General features: G+C 36.7%; 1 protein-coding gene across 4 annotated transcripts in view; it reads left to right on the top strand.

The window, feature by feature from the left end:
- The window catches only part of LOC115214256 (chitotriosidase-1), a 105134-nt gene that overhangs the window by 72083 nt on the left and 13803 nt on the right, over positions 1-19248 (top strand). For 3 of the 4 annotated variants that reach the window (XM_029783391.2, XM_029783392.2, XM_036504748.1), the window contains 3 exons: positions 1613-1677; positions 14969-15248; positions 18677-18788. In XM_029783391.2, the coding sequence (XP_029639251.1) occupies positions 1613-1677; positions 14969-15248; positions 18677-18788 (457 nt within the window). The remainder of the gene's footprint in view (positions 1-1612; positions 1678-14968; positions 15249-18676; positions 18789-19248) is intronic. The other variant, XM_036504750.1, reaches the window with a different exon arrangement.

Here is a 19248-nt window from a genome sequence, read left to right on the forward strand (position 1 = left end):
GGATTTTATAAAGTATTTTTGTTTTCCTATCTAATTATGTTTTGTGGTATGTGGCATGATAACAGTAAATATATCACAAAATATGCCTAATGAAATTACATAAACTGCACCTAAAATCTGTTACATGAACCTGACGTACAAAAACTATTGAAAGGACAAAGATTTAATATAAAAACCCACGTAAAATGCAACAAAAAATTCATCACATCCAATCATAAATTAAAACTAATAATATACTACAAAAGCAAGAAAAACTAAACTTTCCTTATTAATATCACACCAAAACTCAAGAACAAACTGTGGAAGATAAATGGGATTTATATGTGTAAAACTTCAGGAAGTTGTAAACTTTAGGATATTAGCAGTTACATTGGCCAACACTTTTATCTAGCTCACCATGAAAGGATGGCTTAGTGATAGAAATGGTTATACGAAATGGTTATACAAAATGGTTATACAAAAGGTGGCGAGCTGGCAGAAACGTTAGCACGCTGGGCAAAATGCTTAATGGTATTTCGTCTGCCGTTACAATCTGAGTTCAAATTCCACCAAGGTTAACTTAGCCTTTCATCCTTTCAGGGTCAATTAAATAAGTACCAGTTACTCACTGGGGTCGATGTAATCGATTTGATCCCTTTGTCTATCCTTGTTTGTCCCCTCTATGTTTAGCCCCTTGTGGGCAATAAAGAAATAAGAAATAGTTATTTGACGGGGTGCTGAAAAAGTTCTTGGTTTTAAGGGTATTGTGAAAGGTCTTCTGAGTTCTTTTTACAGGGCTTAGAAAAAGTGAAGGACCACTGCAATAAGTGTGTGAATCTGAAAGGGGAATATGTTGAGTAAAATCGTAATTAACTGATCCTCTTATATATTCAGAAACATGACTTTCAGAAACATTTTTTCACGCTAAGAGTTGCTGAAGTATGGAACAAACTGCCAGCATCAGTTGTTAGTTGTCGGAGCACTGCATCCTTCAAAACTTCCATGCTTCCTGAGATTTGCCAACACTACACCTGATTTTCTCCCCTCCATACCACATGCAAGCATGTATCTGACTCATACATTGTTCGCTTTCCAGACATTTGTACATTACTGCATATGCTTTATATGCACTTTTGACAAGTTGTGGTGTATACAATAATTTCATTATTATTATTATTATTATTATTATTATATTATTATTATTATTATTATTATTATTATTATTATTATTATTATTATTATTGTACTGTATACAATAATTTCATTATTATTATATTATTATTATTATTATATTATTATTATTATTCTTTTAGCCAAAACCAGGAATTTTTCAGCACTTCATCATAGTGTTGAAAAGTCCTAAAGTTTTTAGCATCATCATCCTCTACTTTCATGTTCTCTGTATGCTCTATTTCAAATCTGTCTGGAATCAACTTTCATCTAAAAGAAAAATAAATTGTTGCCAAAAAACAAAAAAAAATTGTAGCAAAAAAAAAAAACATTGTAGTCTTACATTTTACTGTTGCAATGCAAGAAATTGTTTTTTTTTGTTTTGTTTTATGTTGTTGCTTTTATAATTTTATTTTCACTTCTAATTTTAAATTATTTCTGTTATCCTCAACTATATTTTCAGTGTGTATATACTTATAGCCGTTTCTGCATTGTTGTTAAGCTTCTTAGGTGCAATGGCAAACGTTGGTGAGTCTTTTATACATTGCTCTAAGCATTTTGGTGTTATATGTCTGTTTGCCTGTTTGCCTGTCTGTCTGTTTGTCTGTTAATTTGTCTGTATGCCCGTCTGAATGTATGTATATCAGATTAGGGCCATCGTACTTAATGAGGCAAAGAGAAAAATCAGATTAATTAATTAATACCATTATTTTTCATATGGGTCACATCCTCTGTGTAATTTTCTGTATATATTTTATCCTTCACTTGCTTCAGTCATTGAATTGTGGCCATGTTGGAGCACTATCTGGAAGGGTTCAGTTGAACAATTCAACCCCAGTGTTTATTTTTAAGCCTTGTGCTTATTTTTCAGTCTCTTTTGCTGAACTGCTAAGTTATGAGGATGTAAATGAACCAACACTGGTTGTCAAGTGGTGGAGGAAATGAACACGCATACACACACACTCACACACACACACACAAACACACACACACATATACAGGCAAAGGGCTTCCACACAATTTCTACCAAATTCCTTCACAAAGCATTGGTTGGCTCAGGGCTATAGTAGGAGACACTTACCCAAGGTGCCATTCAGTGGAATTGAACCCAAAACTAGACGGTTCCAAAATGAGCTTATTAACCACACAGCTATGTCTACACATTTACCTATGCATAAATTAGTTAACATCTTGTATACTAAAAGACATTAATTGTTTCTTTTGGTACAACTATCAAAGAAAAAGAGGAAATAATTTCAAGAAATTAAGAATTAATCTCTCCAAGTTAACTTACATTCTTAAGAGAAAATCTGATCTATGTTGGCAAGTGACAACTATGGGTATTTATACAGATATTCTATAGAAACCTCAACAAGTGTTGTAAAGTGCACTGCTAACACAGTAGAACATAAAATTGACTTATAAAAACTTTTAGTATATTTTATAGTATATTTTAGTTGCGTAATGAAATATCACGTCCCTACAAGTCATTAATAACTGTTTTGATCTATTAGATCTGTTTTGATCTAGTAGATCTCATCAGCTAAGATTATATCTTGGCCTGCTTTATCAATCAAGATAAGAGTTATAGATAGTTTTTAGCCAGTATTATTTGTATAATCAAAGAAAAAGAAAATAAAAACTAAGGGAGATAATTCAAACAAAAGCACTCCAAGAGCGCAAACCTCTGCCAAGGCAACACCAACATCTTCTCAATGATTAACCAGAGGTGATTTTTAAAATGTGAATATCTGAAATAAACTTGATTGCTCTCACAAATGAAAATACTGAAAATAAACCCGGCCACTCTCAAAAATTAAGTAAAAAAAAAAAGCAGAAAAATGATCTAGCATCCTTGTGCGGTATTGGATTGATCCCAAAATCTACTCAGTCCATGCCAGTCATGAGGCCAAACATCCCTGAAAGTTTCATCTGAATCCATCCAGCAGTTCTTGAGATATCTTGTCCACGGACAAACAAACAAACACGACTAAAAACAATACCGCTGCCTTCGCTAAGGCGGAGGTTATAAGCCTATAGCTTGGAACCCAGACAACCAAAGAAAGCCATCAGGGAAATAGGCGCAGCAGCTGAAACTAGCTCAAGGTGGCGATGGTTGATAAGAGACTGCAAGTGGAACCCTTCCGTAGGTGAAGACTAGCTCATTCCTTGCCCCACTTGAGTGAAATGTATAGGCTAATGGGTGAAATGCTTGTGACCCTGAGATGTCTGCTGAGTATATGGAAGGGTTTCTGGCATTGCACTGGATTTAGAAGAGTTTGCTTACCTCTGTTGCTTCTGCATGGGACAAAGCATCTCTGATGGTTCTTTCACTCATAATAAAATATTAAAAATCTATTAAAAACCTAAAGGAAATAGTTCAAATTAGCTTATAGCTTGGATTGAGATTAATCACATATATATAGCAAGAGATGTACAGAAAAATGTGGACAATTAAATTCTTCATTAACTGAAATTGCTTTCTTAGAGAAAGGAAATGAAAAACACAGTTTCAAATTTAATATACATGATTAAAAGAAAGTCTGACCTTTTAAGCTGGCAAGGGGAACAACTATAAACATATTTCAGGCTTATTAGACTTTATCAGTATAGTATAGTCTTCTTAAATCTGTCTTATCATTGACTTAGATTTGTATGATTCAGTGTATGAATACATGCATGTATGTACGATATATGTTTTGCTTTGTTTTATTTCTTTTTTTTTAAATTTTTTTTTCTGTTGAGAGTTAATTTATTGAACCAATAAAATTCTTTTATTACTATTCATACAAACAACAACAGTATTGCTGTTTAACCCTTAACATTCAGATTATTCTGTCAAATTTAATGCTTATATATTCATGTTATTTTGGATTAATCATGCATAATCTCATAGCTCTGAGATTTCAATGGTATGATAGTTTATTTTTAGAATGACATTGCAGGGTAAGTGTGATATGGCTGATTTGAAAAGAGGTAGAATATTTTGGCCAGAGATGGCCAGTTTAAATGCTAAAGGGTTTATCCTAGGTCTGGCCTGATCCAGGCATTTTATTGTGATCAGAGGCATTCAAACCATTCTTTTATTCTTTTACTTGTTTCGGTCATATTGACTGCATCCAAGCTGTAGCACCAGCTTTTTAGTCGAGCAAATCGACCCCCAGGACTAATTCTTTGTAAGCCTAGTACTTATTCTATTGGTTGCTTTTGCCGAACCGCTAAGTTACTGGGACGTAAACACACCAGCATCGGTTATCAAGCAATGCTGGGGGGACAAACACAGACACACAAACACATACACACACATACATTTATATATATATATATATATATATATATATACATACACACACATATATACGACGGGCTTCTTTCAGCTTCCATCTACCAAATCCACTCTCAAGGCTTTGGTTGGCCTGAGGCTATAGTAGAAGACACTTGCCCAAAGTGCCACGCAGTGAGACTGAACCCGGAACCAAGTGGTTGGTAAGCAAGCTACTTACCACACAGCCACTCCTGCACCTGAACATTTTTCTTCCGTTTTTTTCAAACTGTGTACTAGGGTACTAGGCTTGCAATCATAAGGTTTGTAGGTTCGCATCATTGGCTAGGCAGCATTATGGATCTTTGTGCAAGGTGCTTCATTTCACATTGCTCCTGTATACTCTGCTGAAAATGTATTGTAGCCAGGTGCTGATGTGATCCCCTCACTTCCACCTGTCACATCCTGGTTGTGTTGCTGAGATGGGAGGGCTCTGAACGTCTCTCTTCCCTTTAGTAACTGAAATAATTAGTAAGTAACTGAGAAAAACATGGTTGTTGCTACTATATCATATTTACTTGTGAGTGATGGCTAGCGTTGATAACTAAAGCAATATTATTTGATGTGCACTATCATTTTTAAGATTGCAAAGAATGATCTAAAGGATATTTAGCAGCTATTTCTAGTAGATGAAGTAACCAGGAAAAGTTTCTATTGTTGACTCAATAAACAACTTTGCAGAGTCACATGATTAGTCCACATTACTCTTTAAGGAGCATAAGGCAAGTTTCCCAGTTTTTCTGGCATATGTAGTCCTCCTTGAATGGGATGCTGGTCCATCATGGAGTTACTCATTTTTACCAGCTGATTGCTCCAGAACGCAGCACATTGCCCAGTCCAGGAATTGAAACTACAGTCTTATAATCATGAGTCTGTCACCCTAACCATCAGACCATGTGCCTCCAATGTAAAGTCACACATTCAACTTCAATATAGTCTTGGATAGACATTGGATTTTTAGAATGTGAAGGTAGGAGTGGCTGTGTGGTAAGGAGCTTGCTTTTGAACCACATGGTTCTGGATTCAGTCTTCTACTATAGCCCTGGGCCAACCAAAGCCTTGTGAGTGGATTTGGTAGACGGAAACTAAAAGAAGTCGGTCATATATATATATATATATATATATATATATATATATATATATATATATGTGTGTGTGTGTGTGTGTGTGTGTGTGTGTGTATGTTTGTGTGTCTGTGTTTGTCCCCATCAACATTGCTTGACAACCGATGCTGGTGTGTTTGCATCCCCATAACTTAGAAGTTCGGCAAAAGAGACCAATAGAATAAATACTAGGCTTACAAAAATTAAGTCCTGGGGTTGATTAGCTCGACTAAAGGCGGTGCTCCAGCATGGCCACAGTCAAGTGACTGAAACAAGTAAAAGAGTAAAGAGTAGATGTGGAGTCAATGGATTAATTATAGAAGGGGCTGGATATTGAAGGCACATTTTCCCTTTCTATCCAGGTAGCCAAGCTTTTCAAAGTTACTGATGAAAAAACAAAAATTCTGGAAACATGTCTGTTGTCATAGATGCAAAAATAAATCAGATAATGGAAGAACTACAGCATTAGTGATAATTCATTCATAGTGAAAGTTACGTTTGCTTAACAACGATGATGATAATAAAGTTGGTAATGATGATAGTAAACATCATCACCATCACCATCATCATCATCATCATCATTATCATCATTATTTAACGTCCGCTTTCCATGCTAGCATGGGTTGGACAATTTGATTGAGGACTAGCGAACCAGATGACTGCACCAGGCTCCAGTCTGATCTGGCAGAGATTCTACAGCTGTATGCCCTTCCTAACACCAACCACTCTGAGAGTGTAGTGGGTGCTTTTATGTGCCACCGGCACGAGGGCCAGTCAGGTGGTACTGGCAACGGCCACGCTCAAATGGTGCTTTTTATGTGCTGCTTGCATAGGAGCCAGTCTAGCGGCACTCGCAATGACCTCGCTCGAATGTTTTTTCATGTGCCACCAGCACAAGTGCCAGTAAGGCGATGCAGGTAACAATCATGCTTGAATCGTGCTTTTTACATGCCACCAGCACGGAAGCAAGTTTATTGCTCTGGCAACGATCATGCTTGGATGGTACTCTTACTGCTCAGTGATGATGATGATAATTATAATAATAATAATAGTAGTAGTAATAATGATGGCAATGGTAATTATAATAATTGTTTCTAATTTTTGGTACCAGGAGAGAAGTTTTAGAGATAGGAACTTATACCAACCCCAATGCCCACTTTGGTACTTATTCTATTGATTCTGAAACGGTTAAGGGCAAAAATATTCTCAGTGGGATTTGAACTCAGAATGTAAAGCTGAAAATGTTGCTGAGCATTTTGTCTTAAGTCACTAATGATTCGACCAGCTTGCTGCCTTGATGATAATTATGACAGTTTCAAATTTTGGTAGAAGGCCAGCAATTTTAATGTGATGGGGAGAATTGATTACATCAACCCCTGGTCCCAACTGGTACTGTTTTATCAACCCTGAAAATATGAACGGCAAAGTTGTCCTCACCAGAATTTGAACTCAAGATGTAAAGATCTGGGAGAAATTCTGCTAAGCATTTTGTTTGATCTGCAGCTTTGCTGTCTCAATGATAATTATAATAATGATAATTATAACGATATTAATAATGGTGATAGTGTTTTGACAGTGTCATCTAGAATGTTGAACAGGATGATAATGACAATAATGATTTTAAGATGATGTAATCTTTTGTCCTCTAAAACTGACACACTACTTGCTTTTATTGTTAAATTATTCTCTTCTTTTCTGTCTCTCATGCCTTTTTTACATCACTCTCTCCTCTCTCGCTTCCTCTTCTTTTACTTCCTCTTTCCTCTCTCACGTCCTCTCTCCTCCTCTCTCCTCTCATTTCGTCTATCCTCTCTCTTTCTCTCTCACTCTCTTACTTTCTCTCAAACTGAACAAGGAGGTTGGGAATTATCAGGACTTTGTCCAAGGCACATAACTAAATAGCAATGACAGTAGCTATCCGTCCAACTCTGCTGTCACAACTCCACACACCAATAGTACAATCTGCATCACAGAAATTATTGCCACCATTCACATAACTTTGTTACTTGGTAACCAAGACAGGGAATGTTCTGGGACAACACAGTCTCAAATAATGACAGTTTAGTGAATGTAGTTGAATAAATGCAATGTAGTTTAAGCTCTGATAATATAATGTCTTCTGATTAAAATGAGTCAGGATGAATGTCGATAAGAAAATACAAAGGCAAGTTAAAGTTGACTGCACAGCAACATTTATTTCTGATACTAAAGTGAAATACATCAACTGGCACAACAAGTGGAACTCTGTTAAAAACATTATATGGTTTCAAAATGTTTCTCAGAGTTTAGGATAAATGTTAGAAGAAATGCAAAGCATAGAGTCAAGGATTCTGGTTACAATTCTCTTCTTGTTGAAGCAGCAAAGTGAAATAAACTGCTCTCATATTGAAGATCTAACTTGCTCTTAGCAATTCACCTCCCTCAGGAATTAGGGGGAAAATCTTCCTTAAATAGCTGATGTAGGGATGTTTGGTTAGCCTATCACGTTAAGGGGTGGACAGTCCATGTAAAGACTAAATGGATTTGACCATCACCTGATAAGCCCAAATGGGTATCTAAAAGTCAAGAGGCAAAATGTGGATAGCTAAAGGGAAAGAGTGAACATGCTTCTGCTACAACAGTAACCATCATTCAACCTATGCTGCTGTGGATTGCTAGAATAATTTGGAGCATTGGACAAAATACTTAGATATTTAGTTAGAGTCGTCTACATTCTGAATTCAAACCTCAGGATTGTCAATTTTACTTTTTATCCTTCTGTGGATAAATAAGGTACAAGTGCTGATCTCTAATTGTGGAGGGAACATGTAGAAGGGGTAGACCTAGGGAGACATGAGACAAAGTGGTAAGAAAAGATCTTCAGATATTGGGCCCCATAGAGGGAATGATAACAGACCGAGACTCCCGGAGATTTGTTGTGCTTGAGAAGACATATTAAGCTAAGTAAAATCATATGTGTCCTTGCATACAGGTATGTTCCCTATATCCATCTTCAGCTGAGTGATCCTAACCTCGTGGACTTGTGGGTACTGATGCCATATTAGAAGCATCCATGCTGGTGCCACATAAAAGTGCTTGTGTTGGTGTCACATAAAAGCACCTAGTATACTCTGTAAAGTGAGTGGCGTTAGGAAGGGCATCAAGCTGTAGAAACCATTTCAAAACAGACATGGAACCTAGGCAGCTCTTCCACTGGCCAGCTCCTGTCAAACTGTACAACCCATGCCAGCATGAAAAACAGATGTTACATGGTGACAATGTCAAGTAATGGAGTCAGTTTAGCATTGTGTATTATATTCTTGTGGCATTAGGAAGGACATTCAGCTGTAAAAAACCATGCCCAAGCAAACACTAGAGATTGGCACTGTCTTCTGACTTGTCAGCTCCTGTCAAATTATTCAACATATACCTGCATGGAAAACAGATGTGGACCATTACCAACTCTATACTATCACAGCCTTTTCTCAACTATTAGTACAGTCCCATCACTGTATTACCTCCCTTGTTACTTGTTAAGTGAAGTAGTGAGGTAAGATCTGTTGTTCTTGTCCCAAGGACATCATAATAGCTTGTAACAGTTGTTGTCAATCTCTCCATCTTTACAGCCAAATCGCCAACATTACAACCATCCTACACCATCAACATTATAACCACTGTTGCAGCTTTACATCTCCCAGTTACTTGTTCTGTAGTCAGATAAATGAATCAGTAGAAGATTTACCTTTCATTCAGTTTTTGTTGGGAGACCAGAGCGAAACACTGTCTCTCAAAAACTTCTCAGAGCTTAGGAGATATTGACATCACATTACTGTTGCTTTTTCCAGCTCTCATCATCATCATCATCATTGTTGTTGTCATCATCATTATTTTATCTCATTTTTTCACGTTAGCAGGGCTAGATAGATTTATCTCAGTATTTTGCTGCTTGCTTCAGTCTTTTACCATCTGGTGCAACCTGCATCAGAGGAAATTGGTCATCTTTGTTGTGCATGTCAGATTTTTGGTTTAGTTTTTATGACTGGAAGACCTTCCTGTCTATCATTATCCATATCACAGCATGTACTGGGTGCATTGTATCATGTTACCCAAACTAGAGAGCCTAGTCGTTTATGGCTTTATGTCCAGAGCAATCGCTACCTTATGTCAGTGTTGGAGTCCACATCTCTCGCATTTCTTCATTAAGATTTTTAGATAAGCATTGGAAACCAACAAAGAAAATATATATATGCCACATTCATTTTTGTGATGCATGATGTGTATATATTTATATTGGGTGTAGGCTGAACAGAGTGTGTTGAAGAGTAGTGCTTTTGTCAATGATATATAATAAAACTAATACTTATAACTTGTGTTGGTGTTCACAGGGGATGAATTGATCTAACTCCAATTAGTGACTCAACAACTGTCATAAACAAAAGCTGACCATATCTAGCAATCATAGCCTCCTGGTGCAGAGATTGTTAACACCAGCAACATAATATTAGCCACTGATTACCTCAGCTGATTGTCTAGCACCTGCTGAAATAATTAGCTTCAGGCAGTTGGAACTTTCTCTACTATGTCTAATATTGATAATAGCAATTAGCATTTTTTTTTGTCAAAAGCAATGAGCTAAAAGAGATATGGTTCATTAAATTTCCATGCCAACATGTGTACAATATTGTATATCTATTTAGGGATTCTCTCATCACTGCTTCAACACATACAGTGAACTCTATTCTTCACTGAGGAGGTCCAATGAGGCTGAAACATATTCAGTTGTTTCCAGTTACTTGCTGAAATTATCAAAATAGTACCAGTGTTGGGATTAATGTTACCTTTTCTCCACAAGTTATTACATATTTAGTGTTAACCACATTAAACATATTCACAATACCTGAATGTTTTAAAAATGAGTTAATATTAAGATATTTAATGTAGCTAAAATCACATATTTAACTAAAAAAGATTATGTAATTAGACAAAATAATAAGTCACTGACTTGATTCTTGTAACAATTAAGGGAAACAGCTCTGGACATATTTCCATTTTTATTGAACTTCAGTGAAGCAATTAACTTCACCAAATCAAACATTATTAGTCAATGATTAATATTGATTTTTTTTTATCATCACATAAAAAAAGGTGCATTGAAAAGGTTAACACTAATTTTCTATAGTTATTTTCATGCTGATGTCATTGAAAAGTAGGTTATTCTATGAACATTTTTCATATGTGTTATAGAATTGTGTTTCATCTAGGTTTTAAATTCAGCTGCTTCTTCCATTCACACCCAGGCTTAACGATGTGATTACTATAAATTTATGCATGCATGTATGCATAAATATATGTGTTTGTATATATGTGTGTGTATATACGTCATCATTGCCCTCGATATTTTAGAAGTCTCTATGCTCAACCTGCTTGAATTTGCAGTGAAATTTATCTCAAATTTCAAGCTATTTTGAAAAAAAAATTCATCATCATCATCAATTAGCTTCAGGCAGTTAGAACTTTCTCTGCTATATCTAATATTTGATAATAGCAATTAGTATTTTCTTTTTCAAAAGCAGTGAGCTAAAAGACATAGGATTCATTAAATTTCCATGCCAACATGTGTACAATATTGTACATATATTTAGGGATTCTCTCTTTGCTGCTTCAATGCATACAGTGAACTCTATGCTTCACTGAGGAGGTCCAATGAGGCTGAAACATCATCCTTATCATCATCATTGTCATCGTCATCTTTGTTTAATGTCCACTTTTCCATGCTTGCATGGGTTTGATGGAGTCTGTTGAAGCAGATTTTCTGCAACTGGATGCCCTTCCTGTTGCCAGTCTTCACCTGTTTTCAAGTGAGGTAATATTCTTCATGATCAGACATGTATTCACAGTTGACTGAAAACAAATGACACCACTTGCTTGACAGAGAGCATTGTTTACAACCATCAACATGAAGTCCAGGAAAGGAGACAGTAACACATACATGCACACACATAAATACAAAAATACAGGCATGGCTGTGTGGTAAGTAGCTTGCTTTCCAACCACATGGTCCTGGGTTCAGTCCCACTGCATGGGCACCTTGGGCAAGCATCTTCTGCTATATCCTTGGGCCAAACAAAGCCTGTGAGTGGATTAGGTAGATGGAAACTGAAAGAAGCCTGTCATATATATATATATATATATGTATGTATATATATATATATATATATATACATATATATATATGTATATATTTGCATATGTGTGTGTCTGTTTGTCCCCCATCCATTGCTTGACAACTGATGTTAGTGTGTTTATGTCCCCATAACTTAGTGGTTCAGCAAAAGAGACCAACTAGCCCTACTAAGTTAGTTAGTTAGTTAGTTAGTTAGTTAATTTGGCTCAAAAGCAAATAGCAAGGCCATGTAGGGGGACATGGAGTTAAGTACAGGGTGGTGTTCATGTAAAGAGTTCAGGCCACTTGAGGTCCAGGGAGGCTTTGAACAAAGCGGTCGTCGGCATCTTCACCATCTCGTCTGGCAGCTTGTTCCACGGATCCGCAACCCGGACGGAGAAAGCTCCTCTCCTTCGATTGAGATGAAATCGTCGCAGGTAGAGCTTTTCGGAATGACCCCGCAGCCGACGCTCCGGAGCAGGAGTGAAGAACAGCTCTTTCGAGAGGTTACACTTCCCGCTTATGATGTTGTGGGCGAGAATGAGATCACCACGGCGGCGGCGTTTTTCAAGAGAATAAAGGTCGAGCGTCCTCAGCCTTTCTTCGTAGGACAAATTTTTGAGACCATGAACCATGCGGGTAGCCAGCCTCTGGACTCTTTCGAGGTGCTGTATGTCTTTGAGGAGATAAGGAGAAGAGGCTTGAATCCCATACTCCAATATGGGTCTCACCAGCGTGACATAGAGTGGCAGGAATATGGCTGCTGTGAGCATTCCGAATGACCGTCGAATCAAAAACAGAATTCCGCGCACTTTGTTGGCAGCATGGACGCACTGGGCCGAAGGCGAAAAGGAGGAATCCACCAAGATACCCAGGTCCTTTACCTGATCGGTCCTCTCCAGCAGCAGACGACCCGGCTCGAAATCAAGTTGAGTTGCAGGAGTAGAGCCGACAGGCAGATGACAGCACTTTGACACGTTCAGACACAGGTCCCAATCGTTAGACCACTTCCAAATTTGGTGGAGGCATCGATGAAGATCCTCTATACTACCGCGAGGAGCGACCAGTTTGATATCGTCGGCAAATAGAAGGGTGTGTTGCGTGAGGTCGTCGGGCAAGTCATTTATGAAGACTAAGAACAACAAGGGCCCAAGCACTGAACCTTGAGGCACGCCACTGCTCGCACTGGAGACGTCGGACCGCGAACCATTAACTTGAACTTGGAAGGAGCGATCTGAGAGGAAGGCACCAACCCATCGTACAATATCCGGATGGAAACTATATGCTTGAAGCTTGACAAGTAGTAGGCGGTGGTTTACCAAGTCAAAAGCTTTGGCAAAGTCCAATAAAACGATGTCAACAGCATCACTATCATCGAGGAATAAGTCTTGGGGTCAATTTGTTAGACTAAAGGTGGTGCTCCAGCATGGCCACAGTCAAATGACTGAAACAAGTAAAAGAATAAAAGAATACATACATACAATGGGCTTCTTTCAATTTTTGTCTTCCAAATCCACTCATAAGGTTTTGGTAGACCTAGGGCTATAGTACAAGACACTTGTCCAAGGTACCATGCAGTGGAACTCTACTTAAAGCCATGTAGTTGTGAAGCAAAATTATTAACCACACAGCACGACCTGCCCCTATAATGGTTGAATATATTAGATAGAGAACACCAGTTTTTCAGTGCTCTCATGGGTTGGATGGGTCTTTGATACAATATATTTCCACTCTTTTTGATATTGAGCCTTCTTATCTATGAAACACAATATCCTAACATCGGACCCCATCTCTTTAGTCCATACCTTTTTCGACCTTTTATTTCTGTCAATATAGGATACACTATATCCTGACGTTGCCAGGTCATAGTGCTAGTGCATGCATATACAGCTGTGTGCGTGCACACATACACGCGAGTACTGTCCAAATTTCCAACCAATCACATACAGCTAGCTGACATTCAATTGGCATATCAAGTTTCGGGCATTTTGATTGGGTTTTGGATAGAATATTTACATAAAAGTCACTTCTATTGATTTTTTAATGGCTTTGCGGCGTGACTGGGGAAATGTAAAGATGTGCACGACCACCCTTGGACAGTTTTGAATGACCATAGAAAGTGCGAGCCCTCTAACTGAAAAATTGGGAATTTGTACAAAGGACACACACACAGACATTTTGCCATTTATATATATAGAGATAGAGATTTTTACCCTGCATGTATCAACTATCAAACAATTGTATCGTATATCCACACCTGAACAGCCTTTGATGAGAACACACAGCTAGTCTCACAACTCTTTTGTGTCCTGCCTTACAGGCTGACAATGGGAAAGGATGTGACTAAAGCAATTGACTATGTCCTTTGCCTTCAACAACTGGTCTTTTGTCTAAGCAAGAAATCAATGTTTCCCTTGTTATGATTAACGATGACATCAACTTGTTTACTAACATTGCAAAGTCAAAACAAACTACAAAACACTATTATTTATGGATTTATTGGAAAACTCAACTGGTTTCTAATTTTCACAACTTCTAAAGCCCAATAAAATTTATTATTATCATCGCCGTCGTCATCGTCATCATCATTATCATCATCATCATCATCATCATGCCAGCTCTGAGGAACAGTAACCTCTGTAGTAGTAGTTGTAGTGGTGGTGGTGGAGGTTGTCATCATCATTGTTGTCACCTTGGTGGTCGTCATGGTCGTAGTAGTTGTAGTGGTTGTGAGGTGGTGGTAGTTATAGTGATTGTGGGGTAGTAGTTGTGGTGGTGGTGGTGGTGCATGTGGTGGTGGTGGTAGTGCTGGTGATGGTGGTGGTGGTTTTGATAAAAAAAAAAAGCAAAGTGGAATTAGCATGTCTGTGGAGCATATTTGCAAATGATGTGATTTTATGCTGACCAGTCTAAGATATCTGTGGGCATAACAGCTGCACTGGTCCCAGGTGTAGGAGTAGCACTGCTTTATGGTAATTTTTGTTACATGTGCCACTCAGAAAGCCCCAAGAACCACAGATTGCTCGTAACTGTTCTATAACTTTTGTTTCTTGTTCTTGAAACTTGAATTAATTTCTACCTTCTTTTTAAACATATGATGATTAGTGCCAAGTAAAAAAAAAAAAAATAAATAAACAAAGGAAATTATCTGACAAACCAGTAGACATTTACTGAAAGTGTTTGTGATGTTTGTATTGAGCTGAACTTTCTATAATGTTTTTGTTTTATTGTGTTTTTCCTCTCTCTTTCCAGAAACCAAAATATCAGCTAACAACAATAAAAAGCTGGTTTGTTATTATTTTGCCTCTGGCCTCCTTCAAGTCACAGAGATTGATCCATTCTTGTGTACACATCTCATTTTTGCATTTGCAATGTTTAAACATGGTAAATTAACTGAAGTATCACCATCTGACATCAAACTCTTCGGGCAAATGGCCAATCTCAAACTGAAAAACCCTGCATTAAAAGTGATGCTGTCGGTGCAGAACGGCTTTTCGGAATTGGTCAATTCAGATGATGCTACTATTAAAAAGTATGTTATTTACATTTACCTTTATCTAACATTCACTGGAAGGGAATTGCAGTATCTGAATAGGGCGGGGTGGGGGAACATTCTTCCCTTGACTCTAGTGTCTATTTTTTCAATGGCAAATATACAGCTTTCTCTGAGCATCATAGTTGACTTAACAGAAAAATAACAGCTTACCTACTTATTTATAACACTATGTTTCTCTTATCACTACTTCAGCTAGTATTGTGAAGGCTATGCCTCCATGCTGAAGAGGTCTAATAATACAAAAACATGTTTAATGTTATCTTCCTTGCTGAAATTATTAAAATATTAATCATTGACTAAATGTTATCTTTTTCTCGCCACATAAACATGTTTAGTTAATTATTTAATGCTCATTGCAATGATTATGTCAGTACTAACGTAATTATTATACAAACTGAGCCATACAGTTCACATTCTGCTGGGCAAGACATTAAGCTTCATCCTGTGGTGATGCTCCAGCTGGAGAGTTCAGAATGGTTTTAGTTGAACAAATCGACCCCAGGACTTATTCTATCAGTCTTTTTTACCAAACTGGTAAGTTACAAGGACATAAACACCCCAACAGCGGTTGTCAGTGGTGATGGGGTGAAAGACAAACACAGACACAAAGACACACAAATAAATATATGCATACATATACAACGGGCTTTTTTCAGTTTCCATCTATCAGATCCACTCACAAGGGTTTGGTTGGCTCAAGACTATAGTAGAAGACACTTGCCCATTTTAAAACATGCAGTGGGACTAAACTTGGAATCATTTGGTGGAGTAGCAAGCTTCTTATCACACAGCTATACACCTGCACCTATATCATCATCATCATCATCGTTTAACATCCGCTTTCCATGCTAGCATGGGTTGGACGGTTCAACTGGGGTCTGGCGAGCCCGAAGGCTGCACCAGGCCAGTCAGATCTGGCATTGTTTCTACAGCTGGATGCCCTTCCTAACGCCAACCACTCCGAGAGTGTAGTGGGTGATTTTATGTGCCACCGACACAGGTGCCAGACGAGGCTGGCAGACGGCCATGCTCGGATTGTGTTTTTTATGTGCCACCGACACAGGTGCCAGACGAGGCTGGCAGACGGCCACGCTCGGATGGTGTTTTTTATGTGCCACCGACACAGGTACCAGATGAGGCTGGCATATATATATATATATATATATATATATTGCATGCATGTATTATGAATGTGTGTATATATATATATATATATTATTGGTAAAAACAGTAAGATAACAAAAGAAAGAAAGAGACCTCAATATTATGTAAATAGAGGAATTTATCTGTAAATGTAATATGTGACAATTATTCGGTAGCCAAGATAAAACTCTGAGTTTTGGATGCCGAGGTGGAAATCCACACCACCATCTCTTCAGTTATCCGGCCATCGGAAAAAACGCTATCAAAAAAAAAAAAAGAGAGAGATTGTGGTGTGGATTTCCACCTCGGCATCCGAAACTGAGTTTTATCTTGGCTATCGAATAATTGTCACATATTACATTTACAGATATATATAATGATAATTGATTAAGTGATCAGAAGATAGATTTGGTATTAATCTTTATTTTGTGCAATGATCATTTTGATCCATCCTGCTATTGTACCTTATCGATGGGACTCTGTTCAACATGTTGTGTTGCATCCATTTTGCAACCTGGGTCATATCAGGTACAACCGTACATAAATTGGTGCTTTGATAAAGACCCTGAGATAGGGCAATCATGTTGTTTTATGCCCATCGATTTAAGGAATGAAGCATTGTTACAATTTTCATTGCTTTTAACTTTCCAAACAAAAATGGTAAATGGATCTTTTAGCAAGCCACCACTTTATGTATGGATGTACCTGATGTGACCCAGACTGCAAAATGGGTGTAACACATGTTGAAGAGAGTCCCACCCATAAGGGACAGTAGCAGGATGGGTCAAAACGGTCGTTGTACAAAATAAAGATTAATACCGTATTCATTTTCTGCTTACTTTATCAATTATCATTATCTCAACAAACACTGCAAAGTTCCTGAAGTAGATCCAATGAAAATATACCCCAACAGCGGATGGCACCAGGTTATTCCAAACCGTGCCCGTTCTCTGCTTAGCACTTCAACACACTAATCAACATATACCTGTTAGTCCAAAATATTACAAACACACATACATACATACATATATATATATATATATTATATATATATATATATATATATATTATATATATATATATCATGATATGATGATGATATATAGTATATTTATATATGTGTATATATATATATATATATATATACATATAGGCATGGAAAAATTATAAAAAGGCAGAATGCTAAATTTAAGGAAATTTTTTATGAAAATGGGTGTATGGAAAAATTAGAAAAATTAATAAAATATATGTTTTGACATCCACTTAACAGACATCCTTAATTAAATTAAACAGCACATGGATCTCAATCCTCCAAGGTAATTTTTTCAAGAACTAGCATTAAACTCGAGATACACAAAGACTTTACAATGTATCGGTGGACCTATTTTCTAATTTTTGTATGTTTATTATTATTATTTTTTTGCAAAAGACAATGTAATTTTCTTTTTTCCCCCTCGTCAAACATAAAAGTTTTTTTTATTTTCACCTTACAATTCTTGAAAAGTCACATTGTGACAAAAACCAGTTTGAATTAATATATATATATTTTATTAATTTTTCAAATTTTTCCATACACCCATTTTCATAAAAATTTTCCTTAAATTTAGCATTCGGCCTTTTTATAATTTTTCCTTGCCTATCATTTCTCCATTAAGCTAATGCATTCCTTGTGCACATCCTCTTGTCCGTTCATTCTATCATTCATTTATTTGAATTGACTATATATATATATATCATATATATATATATATATATATATATATATATATGAGTATGTATATTTATGTGTGTTTTTATGTTTGTGTCTATCCTTCCATCATTTGACAACCAGTGTTGGTTTGTTTGCATCCCTATAATTTAGCAGTTCTGCAAAAAGTGCCAGACCTAAATAACAAAAAAAACAAAAAAAAGTATTAATACTGGGCTCGATTTATTTTCGACAAAAAACGTTTTGAGTTGATGCCCTAGACTGGCCACCACCCAATGACTGAAACATGTAAAATATAAAGAAACAATGTTTGTAATCAAAATCAAAGTAAAATTACTTCGTAACTACTCGCCGAATGTATCTCTCATTAGTGACAGACGAACTCTGTTCATTATAAAACAGAGAAAATATTGTTTCTTATATTTTCTTTTGTTAACAATATTATCAGTTGTTGTCTGGTGAAGTACATTGTATTGACATATAACATCAGTTTCATTGATCTGCCTACTATCTTGTTAACTAAATATGTTCTTATTTATTTAAATGTTTATAGATTCTACAACCAAGCCATACATTATTTAAGGGAATATCGATTCGATGGAATTGATCTTGACTGGGAATTTCCTAGGGCTAATGAGAAAGAGAAGTATTCAAGATTTCTAAAAGTAAGAACTTTTAATTTTAAAATATCTTTGTGTACCTCCCCTATTGATGTCTTGCTATTATTATATATAACATATATTCACAGTGAATGGAGATAATTTCCTGATAAAAAAAATATATATTTGATATAAGTCACTTGAAATGAATTGATAAGCCCACATATAACATCCAAAGGTACATCTTTTTCCCTCTGATGAAATTATACTCATGTCACATAGATGTAAATTTAACGTACAAATTTGTGATTAGATTATTGAGTATTAACTCAAGCAGCTCTAAGAAGTGAAGACGACCAATCTGTTGTTAATAATAAACAATTATTAAGGCTGGCAGAAACATTAGCACTCAGACAAAATGCTTAGCAGTATGTTGTCTGTCTTTATGTTCTGAGTTCAAATTCTGCTGAGGTTGACTTTGCCTTTCATCCTTTTAGGGTTGATAAATTAAGTACCAGTTGTGTAC

This window comes from Octopus sinensis, linkage group LG7, assembly GCF_006345805.1.
Source record: "Octopus sinensis linkage group LG7, ASM634580v1, whole genome shotgun sequence".
NCBI classification, from domain to species: Eukaryota; Metazoa; Mollusca; class Cephalopoda; order Octopoda; family Octopodidae; genus Octopus; species Octopus sinensis.